This window comes from Rhipicephalus microplus, unplaced genomic scaffold, assembly GCF_043290135.1.
Source record: "Rhipicephalus microplus isolate Deutch F79 unplaced genomic scaffold, USDA_Rmic scaffold_12, whole genome shotgun sequence".
Taxonomy (NCBI): Eukaryota; Metazoa; Arthropoda; class Arachnida; order Ixodida; family Ixodidae; genus Rhipicephalus; species Rhipicephalus microplus.
The window spans coordinates 23,905,530-23,931,894 of record NW_027464585.1 but is presented as its reverse complement, the minus strand read 5'-3'; the positions used below and the strand labels follow the sequence as shown (position 1 = coordinate 23,931,894).

At 46.9% G+C, this 26,365-nt stretch overlaps 1 protein-coding gene and 1 long non-coding RNA gene across 2 annotated transcripts in view; both read right to left on the bottom strand.

Moving 5' to 3' along the window:
* LOC142783802 (sodium-dependent nutrient amino acid transporter 1-like) overlaps positions 1–7,962 on the bottom strand; it is a 441,630-nt gene extending 433,668 nt beyond the window's left edge. The window contains exon 1 of the mRNA XM_075882414.1: positions 7,781–7,962. Coding sequence (XP_075738529.1) covers positions 7,781–7,904 — 124 coding nt within the window. The 5' untranslated portion in view covers positions 7,905–7,962. The remainder of the gene's footprint in view (positions 1–7,780) is intronic.
* Positions 7,963–22,305: 14,343 nt separating this feature from the next.
* Positions 22,306–24,575, bottom strand: LOC142783739 (uncharacterized). The gene is made up of 3 exons (XR_012888434.1): positions 24,483–24,575; positions 23,074–23,159; positions 22,306–22,710 (listed from the first exon to the last, which is right to left on the bottom strand). It is a non-coding gene; the product is annotated as an uncharacterized LOC142783739 (long non-coding RNA).
* Between the last annotated feature and the right edge of the window lie 1,790 nt (positions 24,576–26,365).

Below are 26,365 nucleotides of genomic sequence, written 5' to 3'. Positions count from 1 at the left end.
TTCCCAGTGGTGGTGGCGTCCCCGAGCGGCGACGCGGAGACGGGGATCGCTGTTGGCGTGCTGGTGGTGGGGTAACGCTGCGGTCGGAGCAAGGCGAGTCAGCACGTGCTGCGTGTTGCTGTAGGAAAGAGCCCTGAAATGGTCGAGACTCGCCAGCAGGTACATAGGGCGTGTACACGTTGAAACGTGGAGCTCGCTGCTGGCGACGGTAGCAGTACCTAGCGATGTGTCCAGGTAGCCCGCAGTTGTAGTAAGTACGGGTGTCGCGTCTAGTCGTCCCCGGCGAAGTAAACCTCGTCGGTTGATAAAAGCCGGGCGATGGTGGTCGAGGAGTGAATCGCTGTGACGCAGCTTGCCTGCGTTCCTGGTTTCCGAGTGGTCGTTCACTCCTCCGTTCGAACCGATTGGTGTAATTCGGGCGAGGCTCAAAGTAGCTCTGTCGCATCCGAGGTACCAGTGGTTCACGGGGCCGTTGGTCGAATGCACACTGATGGCAGACACTAGCGGTGTCCACAGCTTGCAGTTGAGCAAGTTCTTCCTTAACCACTCGTCTTATAAGAGAAGAGATCTCGTCCTGCGATGGAAGGTTGACACTTGCAATCGTGGGCACGTTGTCAAGACGTCCAAATTTTGGTAGGACTCTCCTCCTCTTTAGGCTTTCACACGCTCGGCAGTGTCTCCTTAGGTCGGAAGGTGTGTGTAAGTCTTCCTTAGTGATAAGGAAATTGTACACGTCTTCCGCGATTCCCTTGAGGAGATGACCTACCTTATCTTCGTCACACATGGTCGCACTCACGATTCCGCAAAGCTTCAAGACGGCCTCGATGTAGGTGGTGCATGTTTCGCCAGGTAACTGAGCTCTGCGTGAAAGCGTCTGCTCCACCTGCTTGACCTTAGCTGTTGAGTCACCAAAACACCTCTTCAGCTCGTCCACAAAAATGTCCCATGTGGTCAATGCACTCTCATGGTTGTCGAACCAAAGAGACGCGGTGCCGACGAGAAAAAACACCACGTTCTCGAGCTGCTTAGCAGTGCTCCAGCGGTTGCTGCGACTCACTCTTTGGTAGTGCTTGAGCCAGTAGTCAACATCGTCATCCGGCTGCCCCGAAAAGGTCCTCGGCTGACGTTCCGGCATGCCGCAGCGATCTTGTCCAGGCGGGTGAGCGTGTTGCTCATCAGCAACGAGGTTGTTATGGCCTGCTCCCGCGTCCTCCATGTCTGGTAGCTGCGGTGGCAAGCCTGCCAAGCGTCTGCTCCGTCGCAAAATCGGTAGAGCTGGGTCGTCCAGATCGATGTACCCGGCACCTCCCACCAAACTGTTGCGAGTGACTGTGTTTATTTACAGATGAGGTGAAAAGGCGTTGTGAAATAGCAGCGTACTTCTGAGACAGGCCAAGAACGATTCCACCCAACCACACAGTCCAGGCGCCGCTCCACTACTCTTCTTCTTCTTCCGCGCCCCGTAGGCTCGCGCATCTTCGTTTCAATATGTACACTGGTAGCATAACTTCTCAGGAGCCCATGTGAACAGCAGCTGGCAGCTCGTAGCCACCGTTGTCATGTACGTATGAAGGAGACAGCTAAAGGCTAGCAAAACAAAAAATAAATTAAACATCACAATAGGAAGCGGTAGCAAAATGGTCGGTTTGCTCTAAATGGCGCGAAATTTAAATTGCGCTTTATAGCTCGCTCATTGCATGCGCGCGAGGAAAGAAATCCGAACAAGGAATATTAGCAAGCAAAATTTTTTTATTAGCCAAATGGTGTACTCGCAGTAGAAACCGAAATCTTCGCAGATAAAATTCTGACACAACTTTTCCCGAGCACATTAGCATATTAGTTCGAAAACTCACGTTTCCTAATCGTGGTAAACCCCTGCACCGATACAGCAGCGTTGAGAGTATCACTTTGGCAACCGTACAGTACAGCGTCTTGATGCTTAGCGTGTCGTATTCACCGTCCCCAAAAGCGAGAGACGCCGACCTTGCGCCAGCGAAGGCAGTCGGCACTCACAGGAGCAGCTATCTACACATTCTTTGAGCTAGTTCCACTCTGAAATGCCACGCTAGTACACCTTACTGGGGCTACGCCAGAAGGTTTAAAAAAAACTTGTGGAGTGGAAGCGCCTGCCCTCCGGTGACGCCGACGGCCGCCATGTTGCTCCAGGCAAAAAACGTGCCATCGGTCGTTTGGGCCCCCGCCGTTCGCGCCACTGAACAACAGTTGTCGCGTTTGTCCCTCGTTCTTTTGTTCTGTGCGGATTTTGTGCAGTTTTAAAGGAAGTTGACACGATTCCGGACGTTATGGTGAGCTCGTGTGTCGCCTTCGGCTGCACTAATCATGCGAAGCAGAAGCCAGGAATCACTTTTCACGTGTAAGTACTCGGGAAAAAGCGCTTTCAATCGCTTGTCTCTTTCGGCGCGCTACCTCATTCGAGAAGCGCGGTTTCAGCTGAAAACTTACTTTCATTAGCATTTTTCAGCTGGCGAGTAGAAGTTGAATAACCTATTTTGTCCGTGTGGTACCGCAGGTTTCCGAAAGACAAGACGCTGCGTGACGCATGGCAGCGTGCTGTTCGGAGGGATGGCTGGGAGCCTAAGAATGCGGACGTTCTCTGCTCGGAGCACTTTGCAGCCAACTGCTTTGACAGGACGGGCCAAGCAACCAGACTGCGACCAGGGAGCATTCCTACCATTTTTGCTGCGTTCCCTGCGCATCTCCAGAAACCAGTGAGTACCATCACGAATGTACATTTTCGTTACGGTAAATAGGCTATAGATTTCCGAATGTGTAGGCACAGTTTCTCGTTTCCTACGTGCTGTTCAAAATCACACCACTCTCTGACAAAGCGCACGTCACGTACACTTACTTGTCCAACTTTTTTTTTTCACTGTGCGTGCATAAATACGGGCACGCTGGCACGCTAAACTTCCGCACCGAAACTATAAAAAGATCCCCGAGGTAGTAATCCCGTTTCTAGTCAGTCTAAGCAGTGGGTGGGACCATTATACCCAGCTTCTGAACTTTGGAGCATAACTGATTTTTTTTTCTTGCAGGCGAAAAGAAAGCGAGAGGCCCCTAAGTGTCGGACTGCGCTGTCACCTGTCGTCAGTGCTGAGGCAGCGGTTGAAATGCCATCTGAGCCTTCTTCGCCGGCGAAGGATTGGTACCGTTCCAAGGCAGAGGAGTCTGCACAAGAGGTTCTCCAACTAAAGAAGAAAGTTAAGACACTGCAGCCATTCAAAAGAAGGCTAAGCAAGCGGTGTGATGCGTCAGAAAATTTGATCAAGGAGCTAAAAGAGAAAAAGCTTTTGTCAGAAAAAGGCCTTGAGGTCTTTGAAGCAACTTTCTCGCCTGAAATTCAACAGCTTCTTGTCCGAGCCCATAAAAAAACAAACAAGATGTACCCCCCAGAGCTATGTGCATTCGCACTCACTCTGCACTACTACTCTGCGGCAGCGTATGAGTATGTGCGGTCGAAATTTAACAACACTTTGCCTTCGCAACGTACGTTGCGTGAGTGGTACAAATCTGTAGATGGCGATCCGGGTTTTACCTCTGAGGCTTTTGATTTTATTAAAAATTTAGCCAAAAGCCAGGACAAGCCCCTGATTGCAGCACTCATGATGAATGACATGGCCATCAAAAACATGTTCAGCTTGTTGGGAAGAAAGTGGTAGGCTACATCGATCTTGGAACAGGTATCTCCGATGATAGCCTGCCCGAAGCGACAAATGTCTGCGTTTTTATGCTGGTCGGCATGAATATGTGACTAAAAATACCCCTGGGGTATTTCTTCATCGAGTCTCTTTCTGGATCTGAAAGAGCTGCACTAACACAAGAATGTGTGTCGAGACTCTCGTCAGTAGATGTTGAAGTAGCATCATTAACATTTGATGGTGCCGCCTTGAACTTCACTATGGCTCGGTGCCTAGGGGCTGATCTCAAGTACAGATCCCCTAAATTTGACACAAGCTTTAACAGTTCAACAGAACAAACAGATTCTCCACACAAGGTGTCTGCAATTCTAGATGCATGTCCCATGCTAAAGCTTATCCGAAACTGCCTAGGGTCTGTAGGCCACCTTGTTGACCTGAATGGATCAGAAGTCAGGTGGTCCTTTATTGAAGAACTCGAGAAGTTGCAACGGGATGAGGGACTACACTTAGGGAACAGGCTGAAAAGAGCTCATATTGAGTGGGCAAAACAAAAGATGAAAGATGAAAGTGGCGCCATCGAAAGACGTCTTGAAGATCTGCCACACTGTGGAGAAAGGGCTTCGTGCCCTACAGGTTCAATGTAAGGGCCTAAAATCGTTGCATGCAAATAGTGATCGCCTCATGGTAGAGGTGTTAACGGAGGTGTTTGAACAAGCATTATTTTCTGAGTTAGAGCCTCATCTGTTGGACTGCGATCCACTCGATAATCACATCTACGTTTTGGCGAAAAAGATTGCCAACCTGCATATAACAATCAGGCTTCACCACATTTCCAAAGAAATCAACCGCAAGAACTTGCGCAGTGGGGTACGAACCCAGCTGACAAGGACTATTATATTTAAAAATCTGTAAGGTACAGATGAGAACCAGCGTTGAACAAAGCGGAGCAGCTGGTATATTCTATATTTTTTGCAATTTTAGTGTGTTGTTATAGAGTTGCCTGATATAACCTGCGTTTTGAGAATCAGGCCGTTTTCGTGTGAATTGTTTCTGTTTTATTGTATGTGCTTTTGGAAAATGTATAAAGCCTTGAATGAATAAAAACTCATATACCCCTGTGTTGCTTCTACCGTGAGCCTCATTTCGAGAATTGCAAGCGAATCCGCACTTACAGCAGCTAACCGTTGTAATGCATATTCGCTAATACGTAATCGCGTACGGCTCACGTGTAATATCGTAACTGACGGCTTTGTACAGATCTTGTTTATCTAACACGAAGAAAAAAATGCGAGTGAAATTAATTACACTAAGTGCCCCGTTTCATTCGAAAAAGCCGCCACGGAAGCGCGCTGGATACGTTGTCTGCGCTCTCTCTTGCCTGGAGCAAGATGGCCGCCAACCGGTTTCCCCGGCTTCACCCGCTTGCGTAGGCGTGAATAGGGGACCTCCACTCAAGAAGTTTTTTTTAAACCTCCTTGGGCTACGCAAGGTACGCACGGAACCACCACGCAAATATAGCGACGCCACGTTTACCGGGTGTTTGCGCCGAACTCAACACAAACTCTGGTAGCACTAGCAGATTTCCTGGATTCACCTCCCTCCCTCATATGGCACTTGACCAAAAATTGAGGCCTTCGGTCGTTGAGCCAGGTGTCAGATAAACGATAAAGTAACTTGAAAGACAGCTTTGACAAATAAAAAACTACGACTATTTGAAAAAAAAAGATTATTGAGTTTTGATATTTGGTTTTTTCCCCTCCTCCCGTAGTCGCACTTCAATCGTCGGCAGGCGTTGATGTCTGTGGCAATATCTTTTCGACACTTTTTGTTGCATGTTTCGTAATCCATATAATTTCACCATGGCTGCAATGTGAAATCGTCATGCCAAGCGCGTCGTAGCCGTCGCACGTACGCTTCTGGGCATCCTTTTGCGATTAAACCAAAGAATGCGAAATAAGGTCATGAAACGCTTTTGTTGCTTGTATATGCCGCACAAGACAATAAATTAGGCATGCTGTAATGGAGCTACCTCTAAACTTCTTTTTGCGCCTTATGTGTATGCGCGTGATACTTTTCAATCTAGCAACAATGGCACTTTCCCCAACATGTTCTTGTATGCCGTTACGACGCGGCGGAGCAAGTTGGTAGCTGTCGCTACCGCCCGGAAATCGCGTGCATGCGGTTGGGCTTTTCCAGACACGCGCGACGCAAGAAGCGACGGCTACAAATTGGCCTCCGCAACAACATATCTAGCCGCTGGTCACCGTCGTGTGTCGCTGTCGCTAGAAAATTCATTGCATGCAGCTAGGCCTTTACTCGCTTTGCACTCTTAAAAAAAGTTTCAGTAATTACTAACTTCGGTTTACTAACTACTTGTCACATAGCTTACTAAGCGGTTAGTAAGTGAAGTGAGTAACGGAGAGTCTAGTAATCATTCCTACCCACATCATTATTAACGCATTTATCAATGATTAGTAACGTTCGTAATAAAGGTTGCTAGTGAAAATCACAGCATATCCACGGAGTGAATGATGATGAGGGGGGCGAACCATTCGTCAGCCCATCCGTGCTTCCGTCCGTCCGTAGTTCTTGCTTCTGTTCGTTCGCGCAACCATCCACGCGTCCATCCATTCGTCTGTTCGTCTGCCCGTGCGTCCACCCGTCCATACGTCCGTCCATCTGTCCGTCCGTGTTCTAGCCTGTCTGTCCGTTCGTTCATGCGTCCATCTAGTGAACAATTTGATTACCACCATCTTGCATCCCCTCTTGGATGCACTCGCTCCGCGCGTCCGTTCATCCTTTCGTCTATCTGCTAGTCTGTCTGTCCATCCGTCCATGCTTCCATCCGTTCGTCGATCTAATGAACACTCCAAGTACCTCCATCTCCCATCTCACATTGCGGTGGCTTCGTACGACAACGAAGGATGATGTACAGACCCACGCCTTAAGGAGCTTCGCCCCTAAAAAGAGTACTAGAGGCAATCATTTTGCGTCACGATTCACCCGTTTTGTAACGTTCATATTAGCGTGCATCAACAATTCGGTATATGACTGAGTAATTACGCACATAATGTCATAAAGGGGAACAGCACACATACAGAAGTCCACGCGCGAACCGTTGCAACGCGGCTCTTGGAGTATTTACGCCCCCAACTTTCGTGAATGCAGCTGGTGCTGGTGCATTTCCGATGGAGGCGGAAATGTTGTAGGCCCGTGTACTCAGATTTTGGTGCACCTTAAATAACCCCAGGTGGTCTAAATTTCCGGAGCCCTCCACTACGGCGTCTCTCATAATCATATAGTGGTTTTGGGACGTTAAAACCTACACATCAATCAATCAGCTGGTGCTGGTGGGCGGCTATACTCTCGGATGTATAATTTAGCTTTGGTACCTTTATATGTAAATCATTGTTTTTTTTTGGATAAGCGAGGTAACGTAGGGTAGGTCTTTTACACAAGCTTATTGAGAAAAAACTATTCGTTATGCCTATTTTGCATAATACACAAGACATAGGATTGGGCAGTCAGCGTACATATATTGCCTCAATGGATTTCAGTGCATCCCCATGCTACTAAAGAGGTTGTTAGAGGCTCCTAGAAGTAACCTATAAGGTTTGCTTAACAAGTTCATTACATACGTGCATGACGAAAATCTACTGACAGTGCGCAAAAGATAGTAACCGTTGCAACCTTCAAGCGTTTGCTAACGTGGGTAGTAAAATGATCGTAAAAGGTTAGTAATGGCCCAAGAACGTTAGTAACAGCTGCTGTTACCAAATTTTAGCTCGAGGGTACAAGTTTTTTACAGACATTTGAAGAGTGTGCTTTGAACGAGTTCTAATAGTAATGTGATTTTGCGTGACTGGGCAGGTGAAATAGGCTATGAATTGCGCCGCGTGGGAGTCACACAGCTTTGCTTGAAGAACAAACTAGAAAAGTCTTTCGAGGAAACTTCACTGGGACTTATCTGCAAACTTTATACTACCACCTGACATAAGTGACGAGAGATTTGCATGCTGACGAATTTCACAATGCGGAATTGTTTTTTTTTCTTTTTTTACTGCACGCGTACAAGGTTGCGCTGATTTTATTAAGAAGCGCAAGAATGATACAGTGCTCACCAAATCCGTTTGTGTAGATGGAATAGGGGAAGGCATATACATTGCCAAGCCCCACGGTGGCCGTCATGAAGAGAAGAAAGATGTCCGTCTTTTCCGCCCACTCAGCGCGGTCAAGCTCAACCATGGCTTTGGGTGGCACGAAACGGAGTAGGCACTTCGACGCCCTTGCTGCTTCTTAACAGCAAAACTGCGAATAAAGGCAGGAATCAATTTCAAAACATTCTCATTGGGACGACGCTCTCTCATGATTTATTATCTATGCAAAGTCTACGTCTCACACAGTCTCTAGAGCACCGAGCGCTGCAAATACAACGACGCCTTCATAGAGTTCTACAAGTATTATTACGCACCGTGGTCCACTGAAGCACCATGTTTGTTAAGTAGAACTTATGTCGGGCAGATTTCAGTGTTTCTGTCGTACGCAGAAAACGCGACACCGGCAAGTCTACAGAAATGCGGTGCTCGAAAATGTGCTGCAGTAACGTGCGTACTTGTGCTGTTTCTCAACAGCTGATGCTTTCTCGATCGCCGGCTTCCTGTCCATCAATAGTTTTTGATATGGCAATGTGAGACCGGATTTGAGGCAGAATGCCTGTTTTCTTCTTTGCACTTCACTCGTGCCACTTTAATATATGAGCATGAATTAGAGGTTAAGCATAGCACTTCAAAAGTATTTATAGTGCCAACAAATGCCTATTTTTGGCATTTTTACCTAAACACATATAAGGGCTCATAAATGCATAATTTTATAATCAGTACCTATAGTAACACTATTTGTTCTCAATTCACGCTGTCGACTGATGTTTGAGACCAATATTTGCATTAATAGGCAAAGCGGTCTGCTGCATATGGTTCAACCTTGAAAAAGTTTGAAAAACGACGCTAATTGACAACGAAAGAAAGTGACAGGGGCATTAGCGCTGACTGCCAGTTGATTTTTATTGAAAGACATATATACAGGAAAGCATATATACAAGTACATATATAAAGGAAAGCGTCGAAGAAGATTATTTCAACCAGTTCCCTGAAAGCAACAGCCTATAGCAGTGACGTGGGAGGCGCTAGTCACCATAGGAGTTAGATGGAAATTTAGTCCGATGTGGACGTTATTTTTTTTCATCCCACCGTAGGCATCGTTCAGTCGAGTTTTCCCGTCTAACTGCAGCGCCAGAATACATAGCCTAACGGATAAAAAAGCAACCTTGAGATGGCCTCAATGAAAATACAATGCGACGCGCGCGTTCCGCGCTATACATCAGTCGTCGGATCGTGACCGGGATACATCAGGGGACACAAACACGCGTTTATTTTTTGCGTGCCCCTAACATTGACTGTCAAAGACTTCGAGACGAAGCATGCATGCATAGATGGATGGATGAATGCTTCGTCTCGAAGTCTTTGACGGACGGACGGATAGACGGATGGATGGATGGATGGATGGATGGATGGATGGATGGATGGATGGATGGATGGATGGATGGATGGATGGATGGATGGATGGATGGATGGATGGATGGATGGATGGATGGACGGATGGACGGACGGACGGACGGACGGACGGACGGACGGACGGACGGACGGATGGATGGATGGATGGATGGATGGATGGATGGATGGATGGATGGATGGATGGATGGATGGATGGATGGACTGACGGACGGGCAGTCGAACCAACTGAGCTCACACCAGTTCATCAGCACTCCAGCCGTCGTCTACGTGGTGAGCCACCGGAATTTCCCCTGCCACTAGAGCCTAGAGCCTCTCCAGCTGTCTCCGGTGAGATTACTGAAATGTCGTCTCCAACCACAGCCGCACACGTCGTTTCGTCTCCAGTCGCTGCCACGCACGTCGTCGTCAATCAGCCACGGACGCCCAACCCTTTTCATGGCGATCATCATGAAGACGCCAAGAATCGGTTGGAAGGTTTTCTGCACCCGATGGACCGCAACGGCTGGACCGCAACTGCAACGGATGGACCGAAGAACGGAAGCTCCACCAATTTTATTTCGCATTGCAGGACAGCGCACGAACGTGGTGTGAAAACCATGGAGGTGCCATTCGGTCGTGGGATAATTTTCGATGGGAGCTCCTGGCCACATACCCGAGTACAGACCGCAAAGAAAAAGCTGAAGCTGCCTTGCAAGCAAGAAACCGGCGCATCAATGAAAGCGTCGCAATGTATGTGGAAGACATGTACCGGTCATTTCGCCGTTCTGATCAAAATATGAGCGAGGACAAAAAATTCGGCACCTGATGCGTGGGGTGAAGCAGGAGGTTTTTGCTGGTTTACTCCGATGCCCCCCGCGTAATGTTGCTGAATTTCGCACCGAGGCGACAGCGGTTGAAAAGACTCTGCAACAGCAAGCGAGGCACTACAATCGAGATGTTAACGTCGCATCTGTAGACGCGGCCTCAGCATTCTTCGGGAATGGCATCGTCGTATTACGAGACCTCATTCGAGCGGTGGTTCGATAAGAGCTTCAGAAGCTAAACGGCAACCCCTCAACGGTCTTGACATTAGCGGAAGTTGTTCGGGAAGAAGTGAGACAGGCAGTCTGTGAACAGCAGCCACAAGCACAGCCTGTTCAAGCGTCGGTTCCAATGCAGCCCACAGTCTCGTACGCTGAGGTGCTGAGAGGCACCCCTGTACCTCCTTTCGTCACCGCTCGATCTCCTTTCGATGCCCCTGGAGCTTATTTCGCCGCATCAAGCACGCATCTGCCGAAACATCGATTCACACCGTCCCCATCTGAGACGAGGATGCGAAAAGCTCATATATGGCGCACTCCTGATCGAATTCCGCTTTGTTATCTCTGCGGCAAAGCTGGCCATCTTTACCGGATGTGTGAATATCGCTGAGCTGGATATCGGGGTTTTCCCGTAAATGCTGCCTGTCCACGGAATGGGGAGCGACCTTTTGAAATCGAGGAGTACTTGTCAACGCGTCGAGGTACTCAATACTCGAAGCAGCATCACTCTCGGTCGACAGCGCCACTGGGGTATCGGTCACCAATCCGCGCACATCTTCAATCTCTCCGAGGCGACTTCCCCAAAGCCCGCTTTGGGAAAACTAGAATCGGCGACCTGGAAGATAAGGCCGCTGCCGACGCAAGAAAACAACCTCCAGTGCCGATTTCAAACTGTGATGATTGTCACAAACGAGAGCTCCGAAAAAGCGCGCGCCGCCGAATTCTAGCGACAGTAACGATACCAAGCACAGAGAGGCGCCTCAAGGTCAACGATATAGAAGAAAATAAACATCCAAAGGCTCCCCGGGTTCGCCGTTTCTCCCTCTCGGAAGCGTAGTCTCGCCTACTAACCTCCTCACATCCGCGGCCGAGCAAGCCCTGGAAGGTTCTCGAGGGAAAGTGGCGTGGTAATGCAGAGTTGCGTCATCTGTCGCGGACGGCCCTCGAACCGTCTCGCGCTTTTCCTCGCCTTCGCTGCGTATCGCGCCGACGAAACGATGAGAATTTTCTGGAATCTAGCCCAGAAGGTATTTAACCGAGCAGCAGAGATGGGAGAGCAGGAGAAGAAGGAAGTTCAGGCCAGTGCGCGTAGGGTGTTTTCGCGGTGTCGTCGGCGATGCCTTTGGTCCTCAGTGACAAAGGAGGAGAAGAAGAAAGTTCGCCACCGTGTGTGTAGGCAGAAGATGAAAGTTTTGCGCAAGTGTGCCTAGGGTCTTTCCACTGCGTGGGCGTAGCCTTTTGTCTTCAGGGACAAAGGAGGAGAAGGATTTCCACCTGAGGGGTGGAGACTCGTGCTGCAGGCAGGAGTGTGTGTCTACCGCCAGCGAGCGAAGACGCGTGGCAACAGCTGCGCGTGTGAAGCCGACGTGTTACCAGCGAAGAAGTTTGGTGCTTGGAGAGCGGCCAATTGAAGACGTGAGGTTTCCTGGAAGAGAAACTTCGGGGGCAGCGGAACGACAACAGCGCTGGACTTTGAGTGAGTGATTCTCGGAAGAGTATCATTCAGACTTTTGTTCCAAGGACTTTGGACTGAATAAGTTTTCGAACTCTTTAGTCATAAGGTTTCTTGGTTGTTCGATGCATGCGAATGCATTGTTGTGCGTATTGTTGTTTGTGTCCGTTGTTTCGAGTGTGGCTGATTGTACTGTGTAGTACGTTGTTTGATTGGTGACATATCGTATTCAACTATTGTCGAGTGTGCATATTTTTTGTATCGATTTGATCTGCCATAATTGAGAATATAATTTTGTTTGTTTATCAACTTTCGGCTCTGAATTGTTCTTTGGGCCACAGCCAGCGTCCGCTGGCGCGCCGAATAGGACCATTTTTAAATTGTCCACGCTTTCGTGGTGCGGTTCGGGGGGCCGATACTTCACCCTTGGAATTAGCCCGCAGATCACCTCTCTAATTAACGGGACCTGTGACAATGATGGACACAAGACTACGTGCGGAAACGGTAACGTTGCTTCTGATTTGTCGGTAGTTATAGACGGCTGCGAAACGAATGCTTTGGTAGACAGAGGCGCAGACTATTCCGTCATGAGCAGGGGACTTGCCAGAACGCTGAAAATAGTGCTCACCCCTTGGATAGGACCACAAGTGCGAACCTTCATGGGACACCTTATCAATCCGGCAGGCATGTGTACCTCTAGAGTCGTAATACGCGGCTTCATCTACGTCTTCAGCTTCATTTTCCTGTCAGAGTGTTCAAGAGATTCATTATCGGAATGGACTTTTTGCAGGCCGATGGCGCAGTGATAAACTTGCAGGAAACGTGCGTCTCGTTCTCGACAAAACACGCCATCGCAACATTCGTGAGTGAAAAACGATTCAATGCCCTCCAGATTGCAGGTGATGATGTAACAGTACCTCCAAGATCCAGTATTGTTGTCACCGTAAAAAGCAATGTGTACAACGACTATGAAGGAATGGCAGAAAGCAATACTGGTCTATTACTCGAGAAAGGAGTCTGTGCAGCAAGAGGTATTGTACGACTACGTGATGGGTGTACGAGTGTCTTCCTGACAAATTTCCGAAATGAGGAGCAACATCTTGCGAAGGGAACTGTTGGGGCCACTCTCATGATTACGTTCTGATTATGGATTTGAACTTTTCCGAGACTGCACCACTACACACTGACGGTATAGATTCTATACTCGCATCTATCCACATCGAAGCAGCCCTATTACTGAATCAGAAACGAAAAATCGGGAGCGTTATACAAGAGTACGCCTCGTGTTTTTCCACGTCATCGAAAGTGCAAAGAACATCCATCACCAAACACCGCATCATAACCGATCAATCTGTTAAACCTATTTGCCAGCACCCGTACCGAGTGTCACCAAAAGAGAGAGAAGTCATCAGAAGCCAAGTTGAAGAAATGCTTAGGTACGACGTAATTCAACCAACGGCCAGCCCATCGGCCTCACCTGTAAAGCTGGTAAATAAAAAGGACCAGACCTTGCGCTTTTGCATTGACTAAACAAAATTGAACGTCGTCATAAAGCGGGATGTCTATCCCTTTCCAAGGATCGATGACACCGTTGACAGACTACGAGACGCGAAATTCTTTTCCTCTCTAGACATCAAGAGCGGATACTGGCAGATAGAGGTGGACGAACGAGATCGCGAGAAAACTGCTTTCCTCACCCCAGATGGGTTATACGAGTTTAAGGTACTCCCATTTGGCATGTGTTCCGCACCCGCCACACTTCAGCGGAAGATGGACACTGTACTGTCCGGGTTAAAATGGCAGTCCTGCCTTGTTTATCTCGATGACGTCGTGATCTTTTCGGCCAACTTGCATCAGCATGTGGAACGACTAACAGACTACGCTCGAAGCGATTATCATCAGGGCTGACGATAAAACCCCAAAAGTGCCATTTCGGTTTTCATGAACTGCCTTTTCTCGGTCATGCACGTGGTTAGCTCTGAAGACATTCGACTTGACCCCGAAAAGACAGCAGCTGTAGAAATGTTTCCTAGACCAACAGATAAAATGGCTGTGAGATGATTCTTAGGACTTTGTGCCTATTACAGAAGATTCATCAAAATTTTACGAAGATTGCGGAACCACTAACCCGACTGACGAAAGAGGGCACGCCTTTCACCTGGACAAGTGAGCACGAAGACGCGTTCAATGAGCTACGACAGCGACTCCTAAACCACCCCGTCCTTGCACATTTCCACGAAGAAGCCGAAACAGATTCACACGGACGCAAGCAACTTGAGACGAGGCGCCGTCCTTGTGCAGCTGCAAAACGGAGAGAAAAGAGTGGTCGAATATGCTAGTCGCACTCTTTCGAGAGCTGAAATAACTTATTCGGCGTCGGAAAAAGAACGCCTGGCGGTAATATGGGCCATACAAAAAGTCCGACCGTACTTATATGGCAGATCATTTCGAGCAATGAGCAACTATCACTCGCTGTGCTGGCTCGCGGGCCTAAGGTCCCTTCTGGTCGACTTGCTAGATGGAGCCTCAGGTTGCAAGAATACGACATAATAGTTGTATACAAATCGGGTCGCAAGCACAGCGATGCTCATTGCCTGTCACGCGCACCAGTGGAATCTGCACCTGTGGAAGATGGAGACGACTTTCCGTTTCTTGGAACAGTCAACACCGCAGACATGACTGAATATCAACGATCTGACGCGGAGTTGCTTCAACTTAATCAAGTACCTGCAAGGGCAACTTGTGCGTGTTCCTCGAGTTTTCGTCCGGGGATTGTCCTCGTACCTGATGAGAAACAACGTTTTATACAAGAAAAACTTCGAGCCGCAGCTGGGAGAAATTCCTACTCGTCGTTCCTTCAGCCTTGCGATTCGAAATCCCGGAAGCCTGCCACGACGACCCAGCAGCAGGACACCTCGAAGTGAGTAGAATATTGGCTCACATCCGCACCAAGTAAAACTGGCCAAATTTACTGGATGATGTACAGCATTATGTGAGGACATGTAGAGTTTGCCAGAGACGCAAAACGCCTCCATTGAAACCTGCCGGATTTCTCCAACCAATCGAACCCCCTGAATCTCCGTTTGAACAAGAAAGAATGGATCGACTTCGTTCATTTCCTACGTCATCAATGGGCAACCAATGGGTAGCAGTGGCGACAGACTACTTAACCCGGTATGCCGAGACAGCCTGTCTCACTAGGGGCACGGCTATAGAAGTCGCAGAATTTTTCGTCGCTAACATTGTACAACGGCATGGTGCCCCAAAAGTGGTTATCACGGATCGAGGAACTGCATTCACAGCCAACCTGACGCAGTCCATTATGAAACTTACCCACACCTGTCATAAGAAAACAACGGCTTACCACCCCCAAACGAATGGGCTAACCGAACGACAAAACATAACTGTAACCGACATGTTGTTCATTTGCGTTGTCTTAGAGCACCGTACGTGGGACAAGATACAGCCGTATGCCACTTTCGCTTATAATACTGCTGTGCAGGAGACTACTAAAGTGATGCCATTCCAGCTAGTCTATGGTCGAATAGTTACCACACCATTAGATGCAATGCTGACTGTAAGCGACAATAAAGAGCACAAACCTGACATCAGCGAATTCATTCAGCGAGCCGAAGAAGCATGGCAGTTGGCGCGACATCACATAAAACAACAACAACGCGTGGATGCAAACCGTTACAACCTTCGGCGGAGAGGAGTCGACTACGCACCAGGTGACCGAGTTTGGATTCGGACTCCCGTGCGGACGCCTGACCTCCCCGAAAAGCTTCTACGCCGCTATTTCGGCCCTTATTGAGTCCTTCTTCGCGTCAGCTCCTTGAACTACGAGGTGTCACCGGAAGACCAAGTGAGCTCATCAAGATGCCGAGCGAGCAAAGAAATCATGCATGTAGTCAGAATGAAGCTATACTATGACAAGCAATGAACATCGAACTACACACACCCGATCATGAGGAATACCTATTTCTCTAATGGAAACCACGCATTCAGACCATCTCAGCAACACTGCTTTTACGCATCGGGACGATGCGTTCTTGGAGGAGGGATAATGACCCAAGGCAGACGCAGTATTCAAACTACGCGTGCTAGTTCGTGCCCCCCCCCCAAGAGACCAGCGGCCCGATGATGAGACAAGAAAAGGCCGTGACGGCGCGTGCCTCCTCAGCACAGGATTTTGATGAAAAACAAGTGGTGCGCCACTCGAGGGCTTCTCGCAGATTGATTCATTTTGCTGATCGCCTGTTAGAAACGCCGCTACATTTTCCTTTACTTTTCGGGCACAAGTTAACCCAATAAACAGTTATTCTTACACCATTTGGATTGTGCGTAACAATATCATCTGCGTACATCAATGCTGGTAGTACCTGTTCAATGAGTTTTCCTTGTTTAGTGATTACATCTTCCACGCCTAGTGTGTCCAGTATTCCCCACAATACCTCTTAAACCATGGAGCAGAGGGAGCTATGCAGCTCCCTCTGGTGAGTGTGTGGTGCCTATAGCGCTTGCCACCACCAGCACCGCGCATTTGCGTACGTAGCCCTTTTAAGGGCTCTCAGGAGCAAAGCGGCTCCCCGCCTCATATTTCGCTACCAGATATTGTTGATTAAGACGTGGATGATGCGCGTCCGAAACCAAACCAACAGAAGAAGCCACCTCAGCAGCTTCCTCGGAGTCTTTCTCGCCGCCCACGCAGCCATCAATAGCGTATTCGGCTTGGCGTTTGTGAACGTCTGAATCGTAGTGAAAGTGGCTGCGCGTTCGGTTGGTTTCATTCGAGCACTCGGGCTACCTCCGGTTGGTTCTTTCGAGATGCAGCCCCTGACTCAGAGCACTGCCGGCCACTCTCACATTGAAGTGAAAACTTGGCGCGATCTCACCGGCCGGACGGATCACGTACCACAAGCCAGGCTAACAGCACAAACAGTGCGAGCGCGCATTTTGCAAGGGGACTTCGCTCGGTGCGTAATACTTCGAGCATGTGCTTTGTTAGAGGTGTTTTTGAGAGTGATGGCGATTTCACATCTACGAACCTGCAAATGCGCGTTGTCAATAAGGAGGTGACTATAATGAGCGACATAAATATAGACAAGTGACATAAATATAAGCACCCTCACAAGGCCGCATTGCACTTATATTCTATCCCCTACAAAGGAAGTTATTTCCAAACTATGGCAATTATTTTTATGCATAGACCCATTGTCTTCAAACACTTTATTTATATTAAAATAAAAAATTCAAAGCTGGATGTAGAAACTTGAGAAGGCACAAAGCTCAGCGTTAGCTTAGCAATATATCTGTTTGAATCGCAACTCCCACTGAGCTCATCTCGGAGTCTACGAAGAAGCAATGTACATCTCTTGAAGGCGGCGATTTTGTGTGGTACCTTTGGTGGCACTAAAACAATGCCACATTTACTGTAATGTATAAAATAAAGGAATCGTGCTTTGGTGATTTCATTATATGATAAAGCAACAGTAGTCACATTTCATCAGGGGACTTTCACAGGGTCGTTTCCAGCTTTTTTGTTGTTTTACAGAAAGTTCGCTGTCAGGTTTCTTCGCTGCATAATACAGTAATACCTCGAGAGGAATTAATTGATATTTGGGGTTTAACGAACCAAACCAACCATATCATTATGAGAGGCGCCGTACTGTGTATCGGGCATGCCCTGTCGGCATCACCATGACAGCGTGTTGGCATTGTTATCATGTTAAGATGGCGATACTATAATCCGCGCGGTTATCGCTCAGGCTGCCCCACCCCCTTCACCTATATAAATACATGTCAATAAACCCTGCCATTCTTCTTGTTCCCGGCAATATGTAGTTGCCTCTGTCTTTTGCCAGACGCGCGACGCGTTGCATGGTGCCAAAGTGGGATACCAGCGACAGCGATGGAACTTCTGAAAACTCCACCCACCTTGCAACTGACCGGCAACCTCTCGGAAAATTGAAGACGATTCGAACAGAAGTTTCACCAATTCCTGCAGGTGACTACAACAAAGGAGCATCTTCGAAGCGAAGCTACAGAAGCGTCGCTACTGCTGCTGAGCGTTGCCGGTGATGAAGCGCTCGACGTGTTTAACGCGTTCAAGTTCGAAGGAAACTAAAGCAAGGATGGCTACGCAACGCTCACTGGGAAATTCAAGACCTACTGTGCTGAAATCAGCTACGAAGTTCACGAAATCTAAGTGTTTCGGTCATGGAAGCATGCGGAGGGCAAACCTTTCGAGACGTTATTTCGTGACCTCAAAAACCAAGCCGCGCAAGGCTACTTTGAAAATCAGTGAAATTCTTAAATCAGGGATCAAGTCGGGTTTGGCACGAATGACCCGAAGCTGCAAGTGAAATTCTTCGAGAAAAATCTTGAACATTGCTGAAAGCGGAAGAACTGTGCAAAGTGCCGGAATCTTTGGCACAGAGAAAACAGATCTGGAACGTGCTGCTTCTTTAATGTTCTGGACGCCCCCTTCAAGCCGCGACCCCAGCCCTAGCAGCAAAGAAGACACGGACGCTAACTCTGAACAGCGAACAAGCCGCAGGCAGAGGGGACTACAACCAGAGTACGGGCTCCTTCCTGAAGCAACCAGGAGACCCGGATCTCGACATCAGCTACTGCAACCATGACCGCCCCCGCACATCTTGCCTTACTCCTCCTCCAGCAACACAAAGAACCGCCAACTTTCCGCGGTTTGCCGCTGGAAGACCCGGAAAGCTGGATCGAAAGGTTCGACCGCGTCGCCGCCTTCAATGACTGGGCAGACGATGACAAGCTCCAGCATGTGTATTTCGCCTTAGGAGATGCTGCTCGGACCTGGTTCGAGAATGAAGTGCGAAGCGTTACAACGTGGGACGTATTTCGCGCCAGGTTCCTGACTACTTTCGCAAGTGTGGCGCGCAAGGAGAAGGCCGCCGCTCTTCTCGAAACCCGCATGCAGATGCCAAACGAAAACGTGGCGCTATTCACGGAAGATATGGTTAAACTTTTCCGCCACACTGACTCCGACATGTCCGCGGAGAAGAAGGTCCGTCTGCTCATGCGAGGAGTAAAGCAGGAACTCTTCGCCAGGCTGATCAGAAACCTGCCAAAGACGGTCGCCGAGTTCATTTCAGAAGCATCTACGATAGAGAAGACGCTCCAGATGCGCACGCGGCAATATAACCGTACACAGTAAAAATGTTTACACCCAGAAGGGTGTAAATGAGCTTGTCCCGTGGACGACACCCTAAGGGTGTTAATTCAGCACCTTCCAAAAAGGGTGCTTTACCATGCACCCTTAGAATAGGGTGTACATGTAAAAAAACTGTAGGGTGTTAAAAAAACACCCTTAAGAAAGGGTGCCTTCGATGTCCATCACTTTTTCAGCACCCTCTGAGGAGGGTGCGAGAAGGGTGCACAAGGGTGTTGAGTGCCCATGACAGGGGTGGCGACTACTGCCACCAATAGATATCAGCATGCACTGAATAAACACTACTTGAAGAAAGTGGTCCTGTTTATCGATGGTGCACCACCTGTCGAGCTCCATTCATTGCGTGTGGGCAAAAACATAAACGCGTACAATCGTGTATGAACTTGTGCTGGATCTATATATAGTTCAGTGTATATGCATAATGTGCGTTACAGAAAATGAAGCCTTGCTGCCCTTGCATATTGCGTTTATTTAATAGGCAAATAAAACAAACTTTTCTTCTGCCACACCACTTTTTCACCAGATATACGTTTATGTATACGTACACTACACATGCAACACCTCAAATGTTTATTATATTTTTTCAGTTTCACTTTATTGACAATTCTTTGCAACATACAATTAGACTGGTTTCAGTTTAGTATACTGCTTCAAGTACATAGAGACTACAAATGAAATACACGCTAATATATCCCTATTATTCTTTCAGGTATCTACAATCCCAGTGGTTTCCAGTTTAATACTCCTTCGTGTACACAATCGGTTAATAGGAATGAAATACAGGCAAATATATACTTATGATTCTTTCAAATATGTACAATCACCATGATTTCACTATATACGCCTTCATGTACACAATCGTTCCCAAGAAGTGATGCACACAAAAATATATATGGATAGTGTTCTCAAATGTATACAATCACAGTGGTTTAAGCTTTGTATTCCTGGATGTATAACAATTGGTTATGAGAAATGATGTACATGCAATCATATACGGGTTTTCGCACATATAACTTTAGCGAATACTTAAGAAACCAATACAATGATCAGAAACAGAATATGCTAAAAACAAACACAAAACTGAGTCAGGACACACAAAAAACAAAAGAGGTAATGCATAATTATGGCTAATGACACAGCTGGGTCACTTTATGCCAAATGTCCCAGCCATTTTGGCAACCATCTCAAATGTATTCGAAAAACTCGTGCTGCATTGAAAATAGTGAACTTCTGGAATATTTAGGAGAGGAAAAATATTTGGTCACGTGGCTGCCTTCTGAACTTTCTGGAATGCCGTCTAGGTGTTGTATGTGAAAAATTTTATTTTAAAAGCACCGCTCCTTCTTTCCATACGAAACTCCGTCTACGTGTTACGTAACAAGAGCTTAATTTGGGAGAGTTGGTTCATCGTGGTTGTGTGCTAGTCACAGCGCGACAACTTTAGGAAGAGACAGAAAGGACAGGAAAGAGCACAGACTGTCAACTGAATTTAATGAATGTGCTACGAGCGCTTTTATACGGAGTACAAGAACCGTGTTCATGCGCGACGACACGTGTGAGCACTACAAAATAACTTTAACTGCGAAAAGAATACTCCCTCTCGGAAAGGATAAGTGAACGTGTAGTGATGCACTGATCATTGGTTTACCTGATAAAAAATATTTCTACAAACGTTAAATTGGCATTAAGTAAACCTATTCTAGTGACGAATGGGGCAAGATTGACTATTCCTGTTGCTGTTTAGTACACACACTTTCGAAAGCTTGCAAGGGGTGGAAAAGAACACGCTAATATCATATCTGCTGGCTATTTTTCTAGTTGTGAGACACGTGATGTGGTATAACATGCAAAGGTTTTGGTCATTGTTTTTTGTTGGTCCTGTCTTCTTTAACTTTACCTTCTGCAGGAGGGTTTCGCAAACGGGTGTAAAGATTCTGATGGGATACCCAGCATCTTTTAGTCTTTTAATCTGGTTTTTAAGCCTGACCTCACCCTTGTGCCAACATGACTTCTGAAGGGTGGCCTGAATACATGTGGTATCAATTCCTCTTTCTATTAATTTTGAATGCCCACTATCAAAAGGCAGAACATTCTTAGCACTCCTGGGCTGATAGCACCAGCCAATACCCCAACAGCATCATCACACTTGTTTGCGAAACCCTCCTGCAGAAAGTAAAGTTAAAGGAAACAGGACCAAAAGAAAAAGTGAATGACCAATCACCTTTGCATGTCACATGGTACTACATACATAAGGTGTCTCACAATTTTAGGAAAAGAGCCAGCAGATATGACATTGTTGTTTTCCACCCCTTGCAAGCTTTCAAAAGTGCATGTACTTACAGCAACAGGAATAGTCAATCTTGCACCATTCGTCACTAGAATAGGTTTACTGAATGCCAATCTAATGTGTATGAGATACCGCTAACACGTGGAAAAGTAAACATAGGACAAACTGGGCAATGCTTCAATGATCAAGCAAGACAGCATGCTTCAAATGTTAAGAAGGGCTATAGTAGTCTCATGGCCGGACACCGTAAAGAATGAAAGTGTAGTCCTAGGTTTCATAAAACACGGTTTTTGAAAAAAAAGCAAGCAGAAAAATGAGAGATTTTAGAACTCTTTATCAGGAAGGCCAAGGATCAATGCATTAGTACACCTTCACTTATCTTTTCCGAAAAAGAGTATTCTTTTCTCGGTTAAAATTATTTTGTCATGGTCACACATGTGTTGTTGCAGATGAGCCCTGGTCTTGTGCTCAGTATAAAAACGCTCGTAGCACCTTCAATAAAATTCAGTTGACAGCGCTCTTTCCTGTCCTTTTTGCGATAAGATTTTTATTACAGAAAGAATTTCATTTTCTTACAGTTTAGGTATAATGATGAGTTTTCATTGTACCACAACATCGAGCAAATTGCATCTCAATACGGACAAAAATCACGATTTTGTGAAATTCGTGATATTTTCTCGTATATTTCAACAGCTTGAGAGGTATAAAGATATTTTTTCCTCAGAATATACCTTCTGTGGAGTAAGTATTCACTGCTCAGATATTCATACAAAGTGCAATATTGCAATAAAAAATGCGAACATAACACATTTTGGCTTTATTCTTGGAAGCGAATGTGGCAAAAAAATTGCACTATTATTATTGAGCTTCAAATACCTTGCAGAAGCACATTTACTTAACAGGTAGACCGAATCTGCTTTAGAAAAAATAAGCGGTAGTTTTAAACCAAGTTTTCCACAAACAGCACACAGACGGCATTATGCCAGGAAGTTATAAGCCAGCCACATGAACAAAACTTTTTTTCTCGCTGAAGTATTCTAGCAGTTCACTGTTTTCAACGCAGTAAGACAGCACATTTTTTTTTCTTCAAATACAATTCAGATGGTCGCCAAAGTGGCTGGGACGTTTGGCATGGAATGGTCCAGCTATATTTAAGCAAAATAACTTACACAAATAACAATATTTGTTCATCTACCATGAACACACTAGAAAAAGTTGTTCAGGCATTGTGACACTAAAATTTTCAGCGTCGTACTGCCTGAACAACTTCTTTGATAAACTCCAAACTCACGCCGAGAAAAAGCCGCTCAATCACGGTGGTTGTTAAAGGCCTTGCGGCCGTAGACAATGTTGAAAATAAAAAAAAATCAACTCATCAGTGCTGTCACTCCTTCCTTCTTCGTCATTACTGACACGGAAGATTTTTCGGTTATCCATGTGGAGGTTCAGGAAGTAGGCTTGCTCTAGGCTGGGTCCAGGGTAGACTACGCAGGACGTCAGCGGCACCCTCTCATCCTGTAATAAGAGCAAATATGACTTCTCATAAAAAATTTTCGTGCTGTTCTGGCAGCACCATATATAAAGAATGTGTAGTGTGTATCCTTCGAAATGGCGTGTAATTGACATTACACTGAACTCGAAGCATACAACCCATACATTCCAATAATTTCGTATGATAAAGATAAGAGTTTTCCAGCATACAGCGAATTCCCGAAATGAGGTGAAGTGTAAGACTACAGCTCAAAAATGGCACTTACGAAAGCCTGAACTCACTTAAGAATCAAATTCCTTCTAGGGTAGTGAGCCAGTGTGAAAAACAATTCTTAAAGTACAACGTTTAGAACATGTAGCATTACTCAAAACGCATAAGAAACTTACCTCTTCATGTACAAACAGTGAAGACATCTCTGCTTTCTCTTTTACATGAGAACAAATGATCTTGGGCGTGGCACTAGCGAAGAGGTCTGCAAAAAAAAAGTAAAAGATTTACTTACTTAAATCACGCCTCTAACAATCTGAGGAATTGTTACAAGTCACCAATCAGTACAATTCTGACTGCCTCTATAAGGGCATCAAAAATGAACAATTTTCTCGTTCTTTCTACTCTCACAAGACGCTCCGTCAATGGAATCTAATCCAAATTTGACGCTGTGCTTCCTATTTGCCTGCTTTCTAGACGTAGGGCTGCGAACATGTGTTTTGTGCACCTAATCTATCACAGAAATTCGTCGTCTATAATTCAATCATCTTAATTCATTGTAATTTGATAAAAGATGTGATAGCTCGTCCAGTTTTTAAAGAGTTGCGGGCCTGCAATAGGCACTGCCTTGCACGTATGAAAGTACTTCTTTAAAAAAAATTAAAAGCTTGCTTTCAGAAAAAGCGTCTGGCATATTTCGACAACCAAGCCCATCCTCTGATGGCAATCAGGGGCACGCTATTAGCGATTATTGACTACGAGATTTACAAACGTAACCCGTGCCTAAATACTCAGTTAAACACAATCACGCAAGTAAGAGCGCTCGAACGCTCGAACGACACCAACGCGCGCGGACGCCGACTACGTTGCAGCAGCCATGACTTATGCTAGAGAAACCGCACATAGCTCCAACAGTCACGTATACTTTCTCGATTCTGTTATAACGCCGAACATTATCGCAGATGAAAGCGAAGCACGAAAACAGCAAACAGAAACGAGGGAAAACAACGCACGGCGATGGCCACAACAACGCGCCTTTGGAAGTCTGCTAGATCTTTCCCTGTTGCTGGTGGCACTTGTCCTAAATAGCTTAAAAGACCGAGGCACACGTGCTGGGAGCATCGCGGCATATCATCACCTCCAACTATACCGTCTTTAAGCAAAAAAAAAGCCATTTCGCACAGTGCGCCTTTGTACATAATTTTTGCTTTTTTCTTTCTTTTTTTGCGCTTACACCTACAGAAGCACGTTGCACATATGAGTATTAATAGAAATGTTATTACGATGTAGCCCAAAGCACATCTTAAAACAATATCAATCACTTTGTGCAGGGTAGAGACAATGTGCGATCAGCAACTAATCCCGCCCTTGTTAAGTGATCACATCACTCACTGTATGAGTGATGCAGGCACTTACACAATTTCGCGCATAGCAGTGTGAACTCGTTAAGTCCCACGTTTAATCGGGCATCTGCAACAGGCCCGCGAACGCATGCTGTTGTAAATGGCTGGCAGCCTACTTCGGCAGAGCTGCTGTAGGCGCCCAGCTAGCGCTGTAGAATTACTATTCACGAAAACAGTGCACTCACCGTTAACAGGCCCACGTTGTCCGTGTCCGCCACTCCATGAATATTCCTTAATCCGAGCGTCACTTCGAACACGGTGTCATGCGTGACCACCATATGAATATGCGCCTGTTCGCTAGAACACACACAGCGACCAAGACCCCCGACCAACGCAACGCATTTGAAATACTGATGAGACAGAGAGGGCAACACTGAGAGAGAGAAGGAGGAGGCACTGGCGGCGGCGTTGCGGCGCCGCAGCTGTCGACGCAGGTGTCCGGTGACGCAACTCTTCGCTTATCTACGCCGCCGTTGTGGGAGCAACGCTGGCCGGGTTGAGCGGGGGGGGGAGGAGCGGCAAACCCGCCAAGACGGCGCCGAAAGGCAAACGCTATGGCGCATACGGCGGACGGCCGTTCAACAAGGAATGACTCCTTGTAAACGGCACTCTCCTTCCAGCCAGTCGCACAGCGACGCAGGTTATTTACCAGCCTCGGGTTCTTTGAGTATTTTGACGGAATGCGATTGCAGTGGGCGAAAAATAGTGAAGCAAAACTTGCGCAAAACAAAGCGCAGCATGGAATGGCCAGAAACAATAATTATTTCGTCCTCGGTGGCATTAGCGGGAGAGCATCGCTACACCTTTTTCCAGAGAAATTTCTTTTTGCATTGTCTGTGTCAGGCGATTCCGCGTATGGTGCCGCAAACACTGAATGCATAGTCGAAGCTGGAACAAATTAATCCACAGTAGCGGATGTTTAGAAGGCTTGTCATGCACCACGAAACGTGCCGAGGTTGTTATAACAAACTTTTTGCTGACCACATGATCAGCACATAATTCCATATGGTTGCCCAATGAGCTAGCTAAGCACCTGTAGCAAAGGCAGTGCACGTTCTTGCTAAACGTTGTTAATATAAACGATGGTTGTGCATAGGTGCAGTGACAGCTTGCCATGTGAATTGGTCATAACCCACGTTTTCGAGCGTAGAAGCGCCTCAACGGAGCTAATCAGTTACCACAGCAAGTTCGTAAGCAATGATGAGGTACGAAAATGTGCAGCTGTTTTCCATGTACTGAATGGTTAGTGTACAGTGCTTTGACCACCGCCATTTCTTAAGCCACCTCCCATATAGACTCCCAGTCTGAGCAGGTGTGGGACCTTAAACACTAAGAAGCAGTGCACCCTCCCGCACACACACACGAAATTTGAGGGCGCACGGGCTGATGCACACGCATACTTATTCACAGGCGCGCACACATACACGTATACACACATACGGCAACACACACACGCGACCATAAACGCACGCATGCATGGGCATACACATGTGCACAGGCACGGTTAACACAAGCACGGACTCGCACATACACGCGGCACGCACACATGCACGGGTGTACACACAATCGCGCTTACACGCGAACACATGCGCAGGCTCACGCACACACACCCATACTCGGGCGAACATTATGTTCCTGTATATAATCCACAGCAAACATGTAGCTTATAACCAACGCTAAGGTGAGCTTTCGTAACGTGGATTGCAGTTAATTGCCATTATAGATGAAACGCGATTTGCTTCTGCTGGCATTCTGCTGTATTCGGAGAGCACCTTCACACATTCTAAGTCAATTACGCCGTCATTTAACGCAAGGTCCACATACTCGTGCAGTAGCTACGCTGCTCGGCCGCCAATCCGAAGGTCGCGGGTTCGATGCCGGCCGTGGCAGTCGAATTCAGATGGAGGCGAAAAAGTAGAAGCCTGTGCACTGCGCGATATCAGCGCCCATTAAAGAACACCAAATGGTCAAAATCTGTAGAGCTTTCCACTACGACGACCCTCATAATCATATCGACGTTTTTGAGACGTAAAATACCAAATATTATAATTATGTGTTCTTCTTATGC